Source organism: Camelus bactrianus, chromosome 3 (assembly GCF_048773025.1).
Source record: "Camelus bactrianus isolate YW-2024 breed Bactrian camel chromosome 3, ASM4877302v1, whole genome shotgun sequence".
Taxonomy (NCBI): Eukaryota; Metazoa; Chordata; class Mammalia; order Artiodactyla; family Camelidae; genus Camelus; species Camelus bactrianus.
The window spans coordinates 12293094-12309289 of NC_133541.1; the positions used below are offsets into that span (position 1 = coordinate 12293094).

At 48.1% G+C, this 16196-nt stretch overlaps 1 protein-coding gene and 1 long non-coding RNA gene across 2 annotated transcripts in view; one reads left to right on the top strand and one right to left on the bottom strand.

Moving 5' to 3' along the window:
• Positions 1 to 16196, bottom strand: part of ANKH (ANKH inorganic pyrophosphate transport regulator) — a 130745-nt gene that overhangs the window by 22724 nt on the left and 91825 nt on the right. Inside the window, exons 4-8 of the mRNA XM_010957262.3 lie at positions 15319 to 15402; positions 10665 to 10835; positions 10187 to 10321; positions 7903 to 7995; positions 4783 to 4878 (exon numbers count right to left, since the gene is read on the bottom strand). Of these exons, the coding sequence (XP_010955564.2) occupies positions 4783 to 4878; positions 7903 to 7995; positions 10187 to 10321; positions 10665 to 10835; positions 15319 to 15402 (579 nt within the window). The remainder of the gene's footprint in view (positions 1 to 4782; positions 4879 to 7902; positions 7996 to 10186; positions 10322 to 10664; positions 10836 to 15318; positions 15403 to 16196) is intronic.
• LOC141575806 (uncharacterized) lies at positions 807 to 6433 on the top strand. Its single transcript, XR_012503661.1, has 2 exons — positions 807 to 2591; positions 3108 to 6433. It is a non-coding gene; the product is annotated as an uncharacterized LOC141575806 (long non-coding RNA).

A 16196-nucleotide genomic window follows, 5' to 3' on the forward strand; every position in this document is an offset into this window, starting at 1 on the left:
CTCCCCCCAAACTAGAGCAGCAGGGAGCTTAAGAAAACACCAAATGTTTGAAAAAGTGCCATTGTAAAGTCAAAATGGAAGCTGGTCAACTGAAATCATCTAAAGCTGCTAAAACTTCCCCATTTAATATGATTTGCTATGAACATTAGAAAAAAATTAAAAGAAAAAAAAACATGTTTGGAGTAAGTTGGCAAGTTTGGTTAAGTTTAGCAAGCGAATCTGTTGGCTTCACCAAAATGGTCTAACATCCAGGAATATGGAGGTTCTTACCATTTGGAGATACTTCTCTGCATCAAAAGGACTGTTGAAAAGGCACATCCTACCCTAGCTAGTGGTTTTTATTTTATCCCCAAATCTGGAAGCTGGGAGGGAATCACGAGTCCCAAGTGGTTTACGAGAAGCTGGCTTCTGTAAGTTTCAGGTACCATTCCTTTCCCCAAGAGGGAGGAACACCGTTCCTGCTTCCTTATCACAAGCTCATTGCCACCGCCCTGCATGGTGATTACCACGGTTGTCTACTAGAGAAAAAGCCTTTTAGGACATACTAACTATCCCTGGGCTTTTTAATCAGCCACGTAAGAATGGGAGACCATGGCTCTACTGGAAGGTTTAGGGCAAAACTGGCTGCTTGCTTCTGACCCCAGCGCCAGCGACAGTCTTGTTCCTTATGGTCCTGCCTTTGCCTGCCTGGCTCTGATCGCTGCTCTGTGACGTTTCCTCCTCCGTGTGGCCACCACATTACAGACTTCCCTATGCAGCACACCATCTGAAGCTGTTCTTCCAAACCCAGTTAAACTGTATATATTTTGTTTTGGGTTTTTTTTTTTTTTTTTGGTGGGGGAGGGAGGTAATTAGGTTTATTTATTTATTTGTTTTTTAATTTTTTTTTTAATGAAGGTACTGGGGGTTGAATTCAGGAGGACCTCGTGTGTGCTTAGCACACACTCTACCACTGAGCTCTACCCTCCCCACCGTGTGTATTTTGGAACTGTGTGTCCCTTCTCCCCGAACAGCAGCCAGCGTGCCAGTCTGCAGCCACATTGCTAACCCTGGTTTGCGTCGTGTCTGCTCCTTTGTGGCTGTTGAGGGGATTAGTTTTTATCGGATGGTTCTCCCATTTTGAAGCTAATCTTTTGGACTGACTAAGGCTCCCCCTTTCCTCACCCTCACTCCCATCAGATGGTCTAAAGCAATGAACCAGCGCTTCACCGAGCATTCCCAAAGGCAGCTCTGAAGGAGGGAAGGCAGAATGCTGCCAGGACAAGAAGTCTGCTTCTCTACTCCACACGCCTCCTGAATCCACATCCTCTTCCAATTGGGCTGAAGGCATTTGCTGCTTTTCTTGAAGCCCAGTGGTTCCAACAAACTCCTGGATAAGAATATGAAGGAGGAACCGACTTTTGGAGTAGGATGGAGACTAAATTTAGATTGAGAATCTATACTGGGGAATAAACGCATCAGTGCACTGTAGCATGCTGAGATACTAGTCCCTATTAACCATCAAAAGTGTTTTTCACAGGCAAAGGCGGACGCTGGATCCGAACGTCAGGGCCTGAAGAGGGAGCCCGTTCTGATGGTCGGAGGAGTTTTTGCTGTAGCCAGTACACGCTTCCCTTTGGCAAGCAGTTAGCATCACCGGGTGACTGAGCGTCTGTAGGATCCGTGGGGCCAGCTCTTCTCAAAGTCCCAGGGAGACAAGTCAGCGGGCCCGAAGGAGCTGGGGAAGGCACTCTAACCCTAGGCAATGCACAGAAAGCTGGGGGACCATCAGACGGCTCGGGCTTTGAACGGAGTATCACCCACTGGACTAAACGCAAAGGGCGCCGACCTTGAGGGCTCTGCCACGCTCATTTCCTGATGCTAAGAAGTTGCAAAATTAAAAAAAAAAAACAACACGAAAATAGACTGGGGACTAACGGGCCTCTGAACAGCTTTAAAAATAGGAAAACCTGAGTATAAATCAGGAGACGGTTGCTCACGAGGGGCGGGTGCCCTCGGCACCTTTCTGATCCTTGTCTCACGGTTAATAATATATTAATTGATCCATGTGTTTGTGTTCCGTTTATCGTGCATGTTCTGTGCCAGGCATGATGCTGGGCCCTGGAGATAAAAGGTGACGAAGCCAATGACCCTGCCTTGGGAAGCTGAGAGCCCATGAGGAGTAACAGACGTGAAGAAGGAGTACGATCAGTGCTAGAAAAAGGTATGTACACATTACAGCAGCAACCTAACACCCTTCCATTTTTTTCTATGTGTCTTTTAATGGCAATTCCTCTAGCCAAGATGTTGGACCAGCTGACTGAACCATTAAAAGGATAACGTGAGGGAGACACACCATAAGCTGCAGACTCAAATACTACTGTTTTTAGTGTTGAAGAAACCACCGCTTCAAGTATGACAGCAGGTGCCCTAGTCCGGAGCCTCAGGACAGAATATCTACTCCTGCCAATGGAAACAGCATAGTACGGAGGAAGGGGCCCCGGAGAATGAGGCTGGAGGGCTGGCTTCTAGCCGGTGCCGCTACAGACAGACCGCAGCGGGGCTGCAGGTTACATTCCGGACCACCTCAGCAGAGCGATTATCTCCATCAAGTGAGTCATATGTATTTTTGGTTTCCCAGTGCATATAAAACTTACATTTACACTATCCTATAGTCAATTGAGTGTGCAATAGCATTATGTCTGAAGAATCAATATACAGCCCTTCATTTAAAAACACTTCATTGCTTAAAAAATGCCAACTATCACTTGACAACTTAGGGTTGCCACAAACCTTCCACTGGTATTAAAAAAAAAAAAGCATTATTTGCAAAGTTCAGTAAAGTGAGGTATAGCTGTCCCGGGTACTGGGGTAAGTCACTTATCCTCTCAGAGTCATTTCCTTTACTAAAAAATTATGGGTTTGATCAGTTCATCTTCAAGATCTTTTCCAACAAAGGATTCTGAGTCTCTATTTCTATGGTGACAAATCTACCCTGAGATACTTCTAGTCACAGAAGGTAGGGTTGGAATAATTAAATAAATAAGACCTTTACATGGGAAATCAAAGCACTTTCCTAGATCTTACATAGTTATCATTTCAAAATAAACTTCTTGCTCTCGCTTTAGAAGTGCAGATTATTGCCTGTGAACTGAAGGAGGGAAGAGACATCCTTAAACCCAACCTGGTAAAGTTCTCCATCGGACTCAGCTGTGGGAGGATGTTGAAATGGAGGAGACAGAGGAGGCCGGACCAACCAAAATCGTCTAGCTCTCTATGCGGGATGACATCCAAGTTACAGAACTTGGCACCCCAACCAACTCAACTTTCGACTTCCAGTCACTTCACAAGCATCCAAAAGCTGAGATCTGTTCCTGGAATAGAAACCTTCTCTGTTTTTCCTAAAATGTTCTTGCAAACAGTTTCAAGGTTGTGCAGCGTTTTGCTAATATTTTAGGGAACAATGGAAAAACTTGCACACCAGAGGGAGAAATAATGCAACCAGGAGAGCAGGGTTGCCTGGGGTAACCTGTCCTGAGTCAGGCAGGCACGCTATCAGATTCCTCCACGGGGAGGCGGCCTGGCAGATGCTTCTGATACCCCCTCCCCTCCCAGTTTCATGAAGGGTAGACCAGCAGAAAGGGCTGGGTCGGGGTGACGGACGGGGCGGGCTGAGGACGCAAGGCCACGGCTTGGTGTCAGAGGAGTCAGACGATGGGCTGTTTGTCTGTGTCGCCCTTGAGACCATCTATTCAGGTGTTGGATCAATGGACCAAGTCACAGGTTTAAAATGTGTGTAGGGCTTGATCTTAGGGACCAATACTGGGGCTCGTCTAGCTAAGTGGTTCTTGTGAAAATGATCAGAAGGATGGCGGTCCCTGTGTTCCTGTCTTCAGCATAACACAGCCCTCCTTGTTGCCCTGTGTCCTCGTCCTCAGCCGTTTATGAAGGGAACCGCACACACCCCGGCATTCTCGTACCAGACTTCTGTGTATCCTATAAATGGAGGATTTCCACAGGGCTTAGGGCACGTGTAGCCACCACATCAAACAAGGAACTGAATTGAAAAGACCCCTATTTCTTTTTACCCTCTTCTCAGCTCCATCTTTAGAACCCAAAGCGCACAGTGTGCAAGATATTATTTTTTGTTACTATTGATAAATGTTATAAACAACCTTAAGTTATATTATCATGTGCTTTGGCTTATAGAGCATGTAGGAATTTCTTCCACGTTTTTTGAACATTGGCTTCTATATTTGAACTACCCAGGGCAGTTGATAAAGGATGTTTGCTGTTTATCTAAGGCTGTGCAGAGTCACCGACAGGCCCTGCCAACAATGAGGTATTATCGACACTTGTCACACCTGTGTTCTCGAAGATGGCACAGGGGTCTAGGAGGTGCTGACTGGTGAGTAACTAGGTAGGGCACATTAGTGTTAATGGATGAGGAAATGAGCTTTCACAGGGAAACAAATGACACCAGTTAAATTTGGAAAAGGGACTGAGATGGCGATACAGTTGCCGCTGGATGTTTAAGACAGAGTATCATTAAAACAAAAGGCAGAGCCTGCTGTCTTCAGCATGTAAACCGTCCTTAGAAATGCCAGAAGTTGACCCTCTATTCTCAGATGCAAGGACCTCCTTGAATAACAATCATTCATATTTTGGGATGAAAATATGTTGAAGAGGTTGTTAAATGACCTAGCACAGCATCACATTATGGAATACAAGATTTCTCCCTTTAAAGCGGCAGTTCTGCCCTTTCCAAAAGCAAAACAGAGGCGGGGGCGGGAGTTCCCTTACCGTCAGCGACAAGGCCATGCAGACGAACGTGAACCTCTTGATGTGGGCCGCCGTGACTGTGTTGCTTGTGCTCACCGCTTTGTTGCTGGGGTTATTCTAGGGGGAAGGAAAAGGCTCCGGGTTAGCCGGGCTGCGCACACATGCCTCTTAAAGAGCATCTCGTTTCTGTTTTGCTTCACGTGTCTGAAGCATAGATGTCGCGTGACAGCTGGGAAGACGGCTGTCATTTTGAGTCTCTCTCAGGCAGGCTTCTCTCTGGTTTCTGGACGTGAACATTTAAACCAGAGGGAATTCTGGACTGAACACCTGCCCAGCAGTGTCTCCTGAATCAGCCCCTCTCCTTGGCACCCGGCGCCCCAGGGTTAGTCCACGACCTGGTCCTTCCTGCAGTGCCCCCTGCCCCGGAGCCCTTCGCAGGCAGGGGTGCATCTGGCCTGTATTCGGGGGCAGGTGTGAGGCCCCCGCGAGGTGTGTGTTTGCGCTCTGAGATAAAGGACTGGGCGCCTCACCCATCTCTTTAGCTCCTGCAACTTAGCAGTCTTTCTGGAGTAGAGAAGATGCTCAAAAAGCCTTTGTTAAGTTGACATTTAAGCAAAAATTGCAGACAGCCCAGAGGTCCTCTGACACATCCCCGAGGCTCACCAGGGCCACCCCAGCATCAGGGCTCTGCGTGCCCATCGCCCAATCAAAACAAGCGTCTGGCTCTCGACCGTGAACCGCAGCAGAGAGAACACATCGCCTGCCTCGTCGTGGATCCAGTCGGTCCCAGAGCTGGCTCACCGCACCCAGCCCTGAGCACCTGGCCCCCACGTCCAGCCTAGCGAGGGGCTCACGAGCACAGGGGGTACAGGTTCCCTCTGCAGAAGCTTCTGCTGTTTCCTTCCCCTGGAGGCCGAGGCGATCTCTTGAGTCCCCTCCCTTTGCAGGTGCCACCAGCACACACCTCTGGAGGGGCTTACATTTTCTTACCTCCCGCCTTTAAAGCACACCTGCTTTTCCGAATATCAGCCAGCTCTCCTAGTAAAGTGCAAATCACAGTGGGGAAGACGTCCCTCCATCCCCCTCCCCCCAGGGATCTGTGTGCTGGTGCCCTGGTGGGATGGGGAGAGGGAGGCTACGCCAGAAAGAGCTAGGGAACTCCAAGTGCTGCGGTGACAGCCACGTGTGCCAGCTCCACCAGGTGCACTTTTATTTTCAAAACAGCAAACATTTCTGCTAGCGTGTCTCATGGGGTTCGCGTCTGTGCTCTGCTGTGTTTGCCCAGTCTGCTCTTTAGCAGGTGATAACTGAAGACGGGAGAGGACTGGTGCTAGTGGAGAACCCTCCCCGCTCACTCTTTAGCTGGAAGCGTCAGAAGTTACGCGAGAAATTTTGAATCTCTCATTCTGGAACCCACAAAGAGGCCAAGGACTTCACTTGTCAATGCAGCAAATTCTGGAAGTCCACACAGAGGTGTCTAAGACAGGGGTGAATAGACGGCACTCATGGAAATGGCTTGGAGTAGCCCAGCGGAATGAATGCAAACAATGGGGGAGGAGGTTTCACAAGGCTTCTGGGTAACTCCAGTATCTCTGGCTAGAGGTACTCTCGGTAAAGGAAGTTCACAGCACCTAACCTCTGAGATCATGAATAAAGCGTTGTTTTTCTTGGATGCTTTGAAACTGGAGTGCTGTATTGTTACATTTTTTTATTTCCAGGTAGCCAAAAACAATTTCAGGTGAGACATTCACAGCCAGGAGGGTTCTAACACCTGAGTAACTGCTATTGACTTTTATTAATCATCTTATCCTCCAAGAGCTAAATGTTTAGCAAGAAGACTTATATCCGCCTTGGTTTTCAAGGATTTACTTCTACACACACATTCCTTGACATAAGAACACTGCTTTCTGTCAATAGATTGGATTAAACCCACTCAAACACGAACCATCAGCTCTCTCTCCTGCAGGTGGCTTGTGCCCTGTGAAGCCCATTCTCAAAGGCCTGGGAAGGGGGGATCAAAGGAGGTTTTTAGGAGATGCTCTGCCTGTAATGTTGTGAAGGTTCACAGTCAGTGGTGGGTCCAGCTCATGGTTTAGTGGGGAAGCTCCACACCTGGCAGAGAGTTCTGGGCAACACCCCACCCTCCTTCACGTCAGGCTGCAGGCGGGGGGGCAATCCCTGAAGTGCCTGGGGGTGAGCTGCTATTCATGGGTGATTGGATAGAGGCAGGTCATCTGCTGGGGACCCCTGGCAAAAGGCTTCCTCGCCTCCCCTCCCAGGGCTCTTGTTGGGATAAGAGAAAATGCTATCGGTAGTGGCTCTGAGCTACTTCTATAGAAATTCAAGGCCAAACAGCTGCTATTAAGAGTGCAAGCGGCGGGCTGTTTGCTTTCTTCCTATTTTTTCATTTTAAAACATCATGCACTATCTTTGGGGGGGTCTGTTTTGCTAGCCCATTTGTTTTCAGATAAATGTCTCCAGGTTCAAATAATTAAGCTTTAATGGAGTAGGCGTTTCTCGAATGATCTGCAGGTCAATCCTGACCCGGCCTCAGGCTACAGGTCCGAAGGGCTACGTGCGCCCCTGGGCTGAGGCAGCAGCTGCAGGCGGCTGCCAGTGGGGGCTTTCAGCCTGAGTGAGTCCACTGCCCCCCAGCCAGCCTGGACCCCCGGCTGCTGCATGGACCACTCGGGCGTGCGTGTACCCCAGTGCCCCGAAAGAGATGGGCGTGCTTATGAACTCGAGCACACAGCTTCCTCTCTGTACCTCTATGTCTGCTGCGAAGTCAGTAGAGTGTTGGTGTCACTAAAAAACCCCCACTGAAACAAAGTCCAATACATTGAAACGTTTTGAGAGTGTAATTTCCCTTTAGCAAACAAATAATTTCTCAGCAGGCATAACCTAAAATGAGGGTCAGTTTGGAGAGGCATCATGGGAGCAGCATCAAGGCAAGTGTGAATTCACCTGTTATTTCCTAGGGAAATAGTCCACAATTATCTCCGCCAGCCCCAATGCCACATTAACCTGTCAAAGGGACGTGAGACTGGGAAACCGCGAGGTGTCCCTGATCGGACAGCCCTGTCTGTCAAATGCCAGTTCTAAAGAGTGTGTTTCAGAAACTGCGCCGCACGGGGTTCTCACCTTGTCAAAAGCTGGGTAGACAGCGCGGATTTCCGTCAACCAGCCATATGGCATGTGGCCCACGGGGTACGTGGCTGTCAGAATTGCCACGGCCTGCAAGAGGAAGAGCCGGCAGAGTTAGCACAGGCATCCGCAGAGAGCACCTCCAGCCGCTGGCTGCCGCTGGCCACGTGGCAGAGCAGAGCAAACCCATGCCAGGTGTGGCCCCGCGCTGACAGGTCACTGCACCCTGGGGGCCAGCGTAGCCAGCTGCAGGCCGGCCCTGGAGCAGGAGGGAGGGGCAGGCGCTCCCCTGCGTCTGGGGAAATGGGCCCTCAGCCCAGGGGGCGCACCTGAGACCAGGAGGATGTGTCCCGTTTTACATGAATCCAACAAGAAATGGGTCCTGATCACTGCTTGAGAAGCCAAGATGTCAACCCAGGTCCGCTAGACTCTTCCATTGAGCCAAACTGAATCCTCCAGTCGAGCCTGATTCTTGAGTCTCAAAATGGGATTCTGAGCCCCACCCCTGCTCTCTGAATACTCTGCCCTCGGGGTCCACCTCCGCCTCCACACTGACCTTCAGGGAGGCTGACGGTCTGCGTCTATCTGTCGACGGCTTTATGGTACTCTTTTGACTCAACTGCCTCACTTCCAATCTGTTCAGCCAGGAGAGCTCAATTTTGATGTTGAACTTAAGAAAATTCAATTAATACTTCTCACGGGAAGCCAAACAGATTATTGGGTGAAACTGAGAGTTTCTTATGCGAACGAAAAGGAAGGAAAATGAAAGCAAAGCGTCTAATCCTACATTTCGGCCAAGTCCAACTCCCTGACTAGCTAGTAAAGGAGGAATACAGGCTTCGTCCTTTTTAAAGAGCATCACAGAGACGCCAGGAACCCGAGGGAGGTAAGCCCCCAGCTGGGTGCCCACACTGCTGTGAGGAGCACGCGGTGGAGCTGGACACCCCTGGAATCAGGCGGAGCCGGAGCCAAACCTCCCTGCATCACTTCCCAGCTGTGCGAAGCACGATCCCTCTCAGGCCCCCCACTGTCCCTCCAGCAGAACCGCCCATCACGCAGGGCTGTTGGCAGTCAAGGAAACATGCAGAGATGCCAGCAGATCAGACACAGACGATGGATTTGTGTCTGTTCCATCCCCGCCCCCCATGTCACATCTCTGTGCCACCGCAGTCCATCTTAAAGTGGCTCTAATGTATCATTTGCCTTGATTTTTCAAGGGGAAGGGGCACACTTGCACACAGGAGATGGGAGCCACATGCTTTTTCCCGGGCAACTTAAAGTGAAGTATTTAAGCAAAAAAGCTGCTATGTTCCAGAAGCCACCCCAGATGACATTCATGATTCAAAAAGCAAAATCCAGGCACCAGCGGAGGCAAGAGAAAGTGTTCTGCTTGTGATTTATGTGCTTCTCATTCCAAGCCAACATGCGCTGCCTCCGAGGACATGGAAACTGGCAGGAGCCCCCAGATGGGAAACACGCTGACCAAGCATTCAAGGGCAGTGTGTAAACAGGAGGCCCTAAGGAGCAGCCACCAGCCTTCCTGAGGGATCAGCGTTTCCAGAGCCGGAATTAATTCTCCAGAGGGCGGCGGAGGAGGAAGCAAATGAAGTAATTCTATTTGTTCATCCCATACTTGAAAGATGGAAAGAAATGATTTGACTCTTTCTTCGGTGGAGCTGCCAGTTTCCAGATCAATTTCTTGAGTGGTGAGTGAATAATGGAGACCCTCCTTGGGAGGAGGGCAGATGGCCAAGGGCACAGAAAGCCGTGGTGGGTGGGGTGGCATGTGCAGGAGGTGGAGACAGGACAGGTGACAGCAGGCGGGTCAAAACAGAGGCATCGGCCCTTCACCCTCAGATAGTTTCACTCCCGCTGCTGCCCCCTGGCATGTTCCACTGTCCTCTGTGATCGCAGCGAAGAGGCATCGCGTGACTCCAAGTCAGTGGAGAGGCACTGGCAGGAGAAAGAAAATCTGGATTCTAACACTAGCCCAGCTTCTTGCAAGTTTTGTGTCCTTGCCTTGGTTTCCTCATGTGGTAAAAGAGGAGAATGAATGAGACGTTTTCTTCCATACTCACAAAAATATTAAACCACATGGTTTGAAGTCACTGATGCTGAGATCCTCATGGCTTCCTTGTGTGAATGTGTCGTAGAATTTAACATCACAGAATTTCTTGGGCTTTCGAGATGAACTGGAAATAGATTTGTAATCCACCTCCCCCACTCCCCCCATTCTTTGCACAGTGATGACGGGTACCCACATCCCCAGGGGCTGCCCTACCTCTGTAGCTGCAGAACTGCCACCAAGGTCCCGGGACACGAAGAGGTTGACAATAGGCCTGCTGATTCTCTGTGTAGCCAAGATCAGAGCCAAAGGCCACCAGAAGCTCAGCATCTTTCTTATTGTCGCGTCTCCCTGCACCAAGAAAAGGGGACAAATGTTCACTGCTCTCTAGAAGAAGGACAGATAAAACAATTCAGAGCTGGCGTCTTTCTTTTTGATGTCTGCCATGGCTCAACTCACCACACTTAAAAATAACAGAGGAAAAGCCTCTGTAGACAAACCAAGTTGAATTACAATAAAACGTACAGTCTTATTAGAAATGAACTCAGACGGCTGGCAAGCTGTGGTGAAATCAAAACACACATCTAAGCTTGATGGAGCCAGGCCACTATTTTCCAAGCAGGGCAGCTCTGACCCAGAGCTGGAGAGCCCAGAGCCGGAGAGCCCACAGCTAGCTGCAGTTGCGAGGACGTACCCCCAGCTCCGGTCCACTCCTGTCCGGGATGATGTCGTGGATGTTCTTGTAGTAGCCCAGGCACAGGGTGGTGCAGCGCACAAGGGCGCCCATGTACAAGGAGAGGATGGGGATGAGCAGGGGCTCCCTGCATTCCAGGTGACTGTGAAGCAAAATGGCTACAAAAACGACCTGGGAGACAGGAAACAAGAACAAGTCAGCGCGGGGAGAACGGAACCATCAACAGACGCGACACGCAGCCCGACCTCTTGCAGCCGGAGGAGATAGATCTCCGAGCGAAAACCTTGACACGGATCAGAAGGACAACAGACACTTGTGCTATGTCTCAACACTGCTTTCATAGAATCCAGGGTCAGACATTTGGGAGTCACTGGAAGAGCACACAGTCACTTTGCTATATTCACCACTAAGATTCTTTTAAGGCAACTGTTTATCCGGTTAAGGTTATCAGTAAAAATATCCAGAAACTTTGGCATCCAGACCCCAAAAGATGCAGAAAAGCTTTGCCCCCTCGAGGTGCACATGTAATCTACACCTGAGAACCTGTTACCATCCATAAAGGACAAAACCGTGATCAATGACGGTACACAGAAAAATGGACATTAACATTTATAAAATGGAATTCACTAAGAATGCTGTAAAAAGCACCAAAGTGAATTATTATAAAACAATATAATTAAAGTGTAAGATGTTAACTTATAAAAGTTGAATAGGTCAAAAAATACAAAGTCAAGAGGGACCGAAATAATAGCAAAGTATCTATCTCTATTGAACAGAGCAGCCTCTAAGGCAAATTTATCAATGTACGTCCCCTCCTGTCCTGCAGGAAGCCAGAGAGTCAGCCCAGCCTCTACCCAGAATCCTCCTGGGACTCACATACTTACAAGGCCACTGAGGTGTGCTGCGTGCAGAAGTAGAGTGATGGGGGCGGGGAGGTACTGTCTGCCTACATCAACCTTACATCAGCCGAATGTCCACGGGGTGACAGGCGTGTAAAACACACCACACTAAGTGATGCTGACCAGAGGAGGGGTATCCCCATCGCTGAGTTATCAAGAAATCAGTGGTGACAGAAAGTTAACAAAGAAGCTGGGGAATGAGCACCATTCCTCAAATGAGTGCGTTCGATTGCTCGAGGAAACACAGAAAAGCAGGGCCATCCAGAGAAACTCTCCTGAACGAAATAAAAGTATCGGATGTTAGAGGTGGTCTGGTTACAGTGTGAACCAACGTCTATGCCTGGGCTGTTGTTCTCATACCAGTAAATGGGAGAGAACCTGTCAGAGGAGGGGAATGCAGAGGCCAGAGTGAGAGCGGGGCTGCACGGACATGACCAGGCTGCCTGGAGCACGGAGGACGTGAGTGGACACTCACAGTCACACTCACGACCACACACTCATGCTCAGGGCAGATACAGCGGAACCCACCGGTGGAAGCAGAGATGCCTGTGACTCTCCATGGCCACTGCTTCCCAGTGGAACAAGAGTAACGCATGAGCTGAAGAAGGCAAAGACCAGCTGGGGCGAGCCTTGTTAAGGACCCATTGCGTTTGGAACAGAAGGTTGAGAGTTGTGTGATGTGGCCAAGATGCCCATTTATTTCTCTAACTAATCAGAGGCCTCTAAGGTGCCCTAATATGGAAACTAGGATGTCTGCCGCAGACATGCTACAAACCTACAGCGTAGGCTAAGTTGATCGTGTTTAGAGACTGAAAACAAGCCGGAGGAAAAAGGAACACGTGAAGACCAACCCTTCCTCTGCCAAGTCCAGGAAGGCCCCCAGCCCATCAGGGTAGCCGTGCAAGACGAGCAGGACCAAGGAGGAGGATCTGGACTTGAAGGAAAAGGGAGAAGTCGGCGTGGAGATGACAAAGCACGCGGAGGAGCAGAGTAGGCTGGAGGGATGGAGGGTGGGCAGGACGCATTCGGCCAGTAGCGATCCAAGGTCAAGGCGAGGATTCTGTCAGCCTCCTCGTGTTGTTAACAGCTTGGTGCCTCGTGGTCCAGCGCCTACCATACATTTTACATCTTCCCTGTGGGCTGTATCGTTCATCAACTTAAACGAACACCTGGGCTTTTCGCATTTCATTCCAGAATTAAGATTTTTGAATCTGATATAACTATCAAAACTTTGTCGGGTTATTTTCTGAGGGGAACCTACTGTCTCGGTGGTGAGGATTTTCCCAGTGCTGGCCCTGTATCGGGTGCGGGGAATTCAGTGACAGACAGGCTAGCCCCAGACTCTGTTCCCTTGGAGCTGACGGTCTACAGGGGAAGGCAGAAAAGCTCGTCTGTGAAGCCAGCGAGCATCCACTGACAACCTGTGACCAGATCCGTGAAAGAAAGAGGGCAGTGGTGCTGGGGGAGCCAGGCTGCAGGGCGAGACCCCGCCAGAGCAAGACCTGGAAGGGAGGACAAACGGCTGGCGTGCAGAGGATGGGCAGATGAGAGGAAGGAAGCAGAGACCATGGGTCTTTAGCTCCTTATAGGCCATGATCAGGATTATGGTTTTTTTTTTTTTTTTTAATCCCCCAAACATCAGGAAGCAGCTTAAAAGCAGGTTTTAGGCAGCGGGTGAAGTGGCCAGAGTGTCACTGAGAATAGCTCACTGTGTCTGCAATGGGAAAGGATGGAGGAGAGACAGGGCAGAGGGGCAGACTGGAGTCAGGAGGCACCTCGAAGGGTCCAGGTGGGAGGGATGTCCCTCAGACCAGGCAAGGGCGGCAGAGGTGGGAAGAGGGCCGACCAAGAAATATCTGGGATTAAAAATTTTTAAAAAAGATTTCAGAGGTAAGAGTCCATCCATAAAAAACTAACTTCAAAAAAAATTATTTAAAAAAAAATTGTCACGAAGAGGGATGCTCCTAAGGTGGTTCCCGGGTTCCCGACCAGAAGGTAGTGGCACCGATTCATTCAAAAGCACAGTCATCAAGATTATGACAATTCTGAATCAAGACTTAGAGTGTCTTTGAAGGGTCTAAGTGGGAGCATCACAGAGACACTTCGATCCCTTGTCCAGAACTCAGAGGAGAGGGCTCGGCTACAGATAGTTATTTGGCGATCATTGATCATGTTATGAAGGGTTTAATAACAGGGTGTGAGTTAGATTCTTCACAAATAGAACACCCAGCGAGGAGGGAGATGGGTCTTGAGGAACTTCAACATTTACACGGCAATAGCTGAGCAGAAGTAGGAGTGAAAACAGGAGGTGGCGGTGTGAGAGCCCGTGGGGAGGGGTATCTCATGGAGGAGGGAACAGCTGCAGAGATCTGTATGGGCAGAAGTATTTTTCAGGGATATGATTCTTCCCTCCACCCTTGGATGCTTACTAGACTTATCTTAGGCAAAGACAGGATTTTTTTTTTGCCTTTAAGGTAATACATCCTCAAATGCTCATTGTGCTTCTGATGCTAGTGTTGAAAATGAGAGCTGTTTCCTTAATTTCAAATTAAGTGATTAGAGTGAACAAGGCAGTTCAGTTCATCTCTCAGAAGATGAGTTAAAAGTTTAAGACCAGGAAATAAAATCTCTAATAACTCACCAGAAAATTAACAAAGATACACCAGAGAATGACGTTAGCAAGAATTCAGGCATGTGCACACACCACACACCACACACACACACACACACACACACACACACACACACACACACACACACATAGTGTCAGCAGGAATTCATTTAAATTAGTTTTAATAGTGGAGTAAATGCAATTAATTTGGAAATTTAATTTTTGGTCTTTAGGGAGATACTAACAGTTGAACAGCAGATTATTTCCAAAAGGTGGCTGGAAGGCTAGCATGTACAATAGGGAAAAACAGGAAGAAACGGGTGGATATGCTCATAGACTGGAACGGAGAACTAGGAAGGGAGCTTAGAGATCAGTCCACCTCCTGCACTATAGAGAATCATTCCCCCAGATCCCTGACTGGAGGAACTAAGTCAACATAGACTACAGGGATTAAGTCTACTTTTCTGCTGAAATTTTTAATGTATTATCTCTGGTAGGATAAAAAAGGAAGGAGAATGGAAACCAGGGCTGGTGCCAACCCCAGGGAACTGGACAGAACAGCAAGATAACAGAGGTCTTCTCAGAAGAGCCAACTTTCTAGTTCTTTTTTTCTTTTAACTGAAGTACAGTTGATTTACGATGCTGTGTTAGTTTCTGGTGTACAACATAGTGATTCAGTTATACACATGACTTGCTGGTCCTTTTTAAATGTAGGGGAATGACATGTGAGCAGCAGCCCCTGGTGGCAGAAGCATTTAAGAATAATTCCCGAGTGCTCTCTAGAACCTGGAACCACATGCACACCCAGCCATGTGCACCATGACCCTTTGCCCACCCACGAGCTGCGACTTAACAGCCATTTGACATGCAAGCATCTTCATAATAAAGGTCAACACCTCTGATGCTAAATTTAAATTCCTACAACCCCCACTGTAGCAAGATCATCCATACTTGTATTATGGGGGGTTTCATTTTCTCATTCATGTAACAAGGATTTACCCAAGTCCACATTTGATCTGAGTAATGAGGAAATGCATTGCAGAGTAAATGGATGGAAATGAAGCATCAACTGGTTCCGGGGCTCACTTAAAAGGCGCTCTGAGCAGCTCTGATGGACACACATTTACCTGAGGACCACATTTACCTGAGCTATGACGTCTGAGATTGAGGCACATCCCACCAGGAAACTGTATTTGTGTTTTAAGAGAATGCCAGCATGAGTCCATGCCTGCCAGAAAGAAAGAACCGGGCATGAGACACACCTTCAGGATTAGTTTATTTCTTTTTTTAAAATTGAAGTATAGTTGTTTTACAATGTTGTGCTAATTTCTGGTGTACAGCATAGTCATTCAGGTATACATTTATATATATGTATATGTATATATATTCATTATAGGTTATTACAAGGTATTGAATATAGCTCCCTGTGCTATATAGTAGGACCTTGTTGTTTGTCTATTTTATATATAGTAGTTTGTATCTGCTAATCCTAAACTCCAAATTTATCCTTTCCCCCCTTTTCCCCTTTGATAACCATTCATTTGTTTTGTGTGTCTATGAGTCTGCTTCTGTTTTGTAAAATGAGTTCATTTGTGTCATTTTTAAGATTCTAGATATAAGTGATATCATATGATATTTGTCTTTCTCTGTCTGACTTACTTTGCTTAGTATGATAATCTCTAGGTCCATTCATGTTGCTGCAAATGGCATTATTTCATTCTTTGCTTATGGCTGAGTAGTATTCCATTGTGTGTGTGTGTGTGTGTGTGTGTGTGTGTGTGTGTGTGTGTGTGTATAACAACTTCTTTACCCAGTGATCTATCAGTGGACACTTGGGTCGCTTCCATGTCTTGGCTATTGTAAATGCTGCTGCTCTGAACGTTGGGGTGCATGTATCTTTTCGAATTAGAGTTTTCTCCAGATATGTGCCCAGGAGTGGGATTGCTGGATTATAGGGTAACTCACCTTTTAGTTTTTTGAAGGATGTCCATACTGCTTTCTATAGAGGCAACATCAAATTAC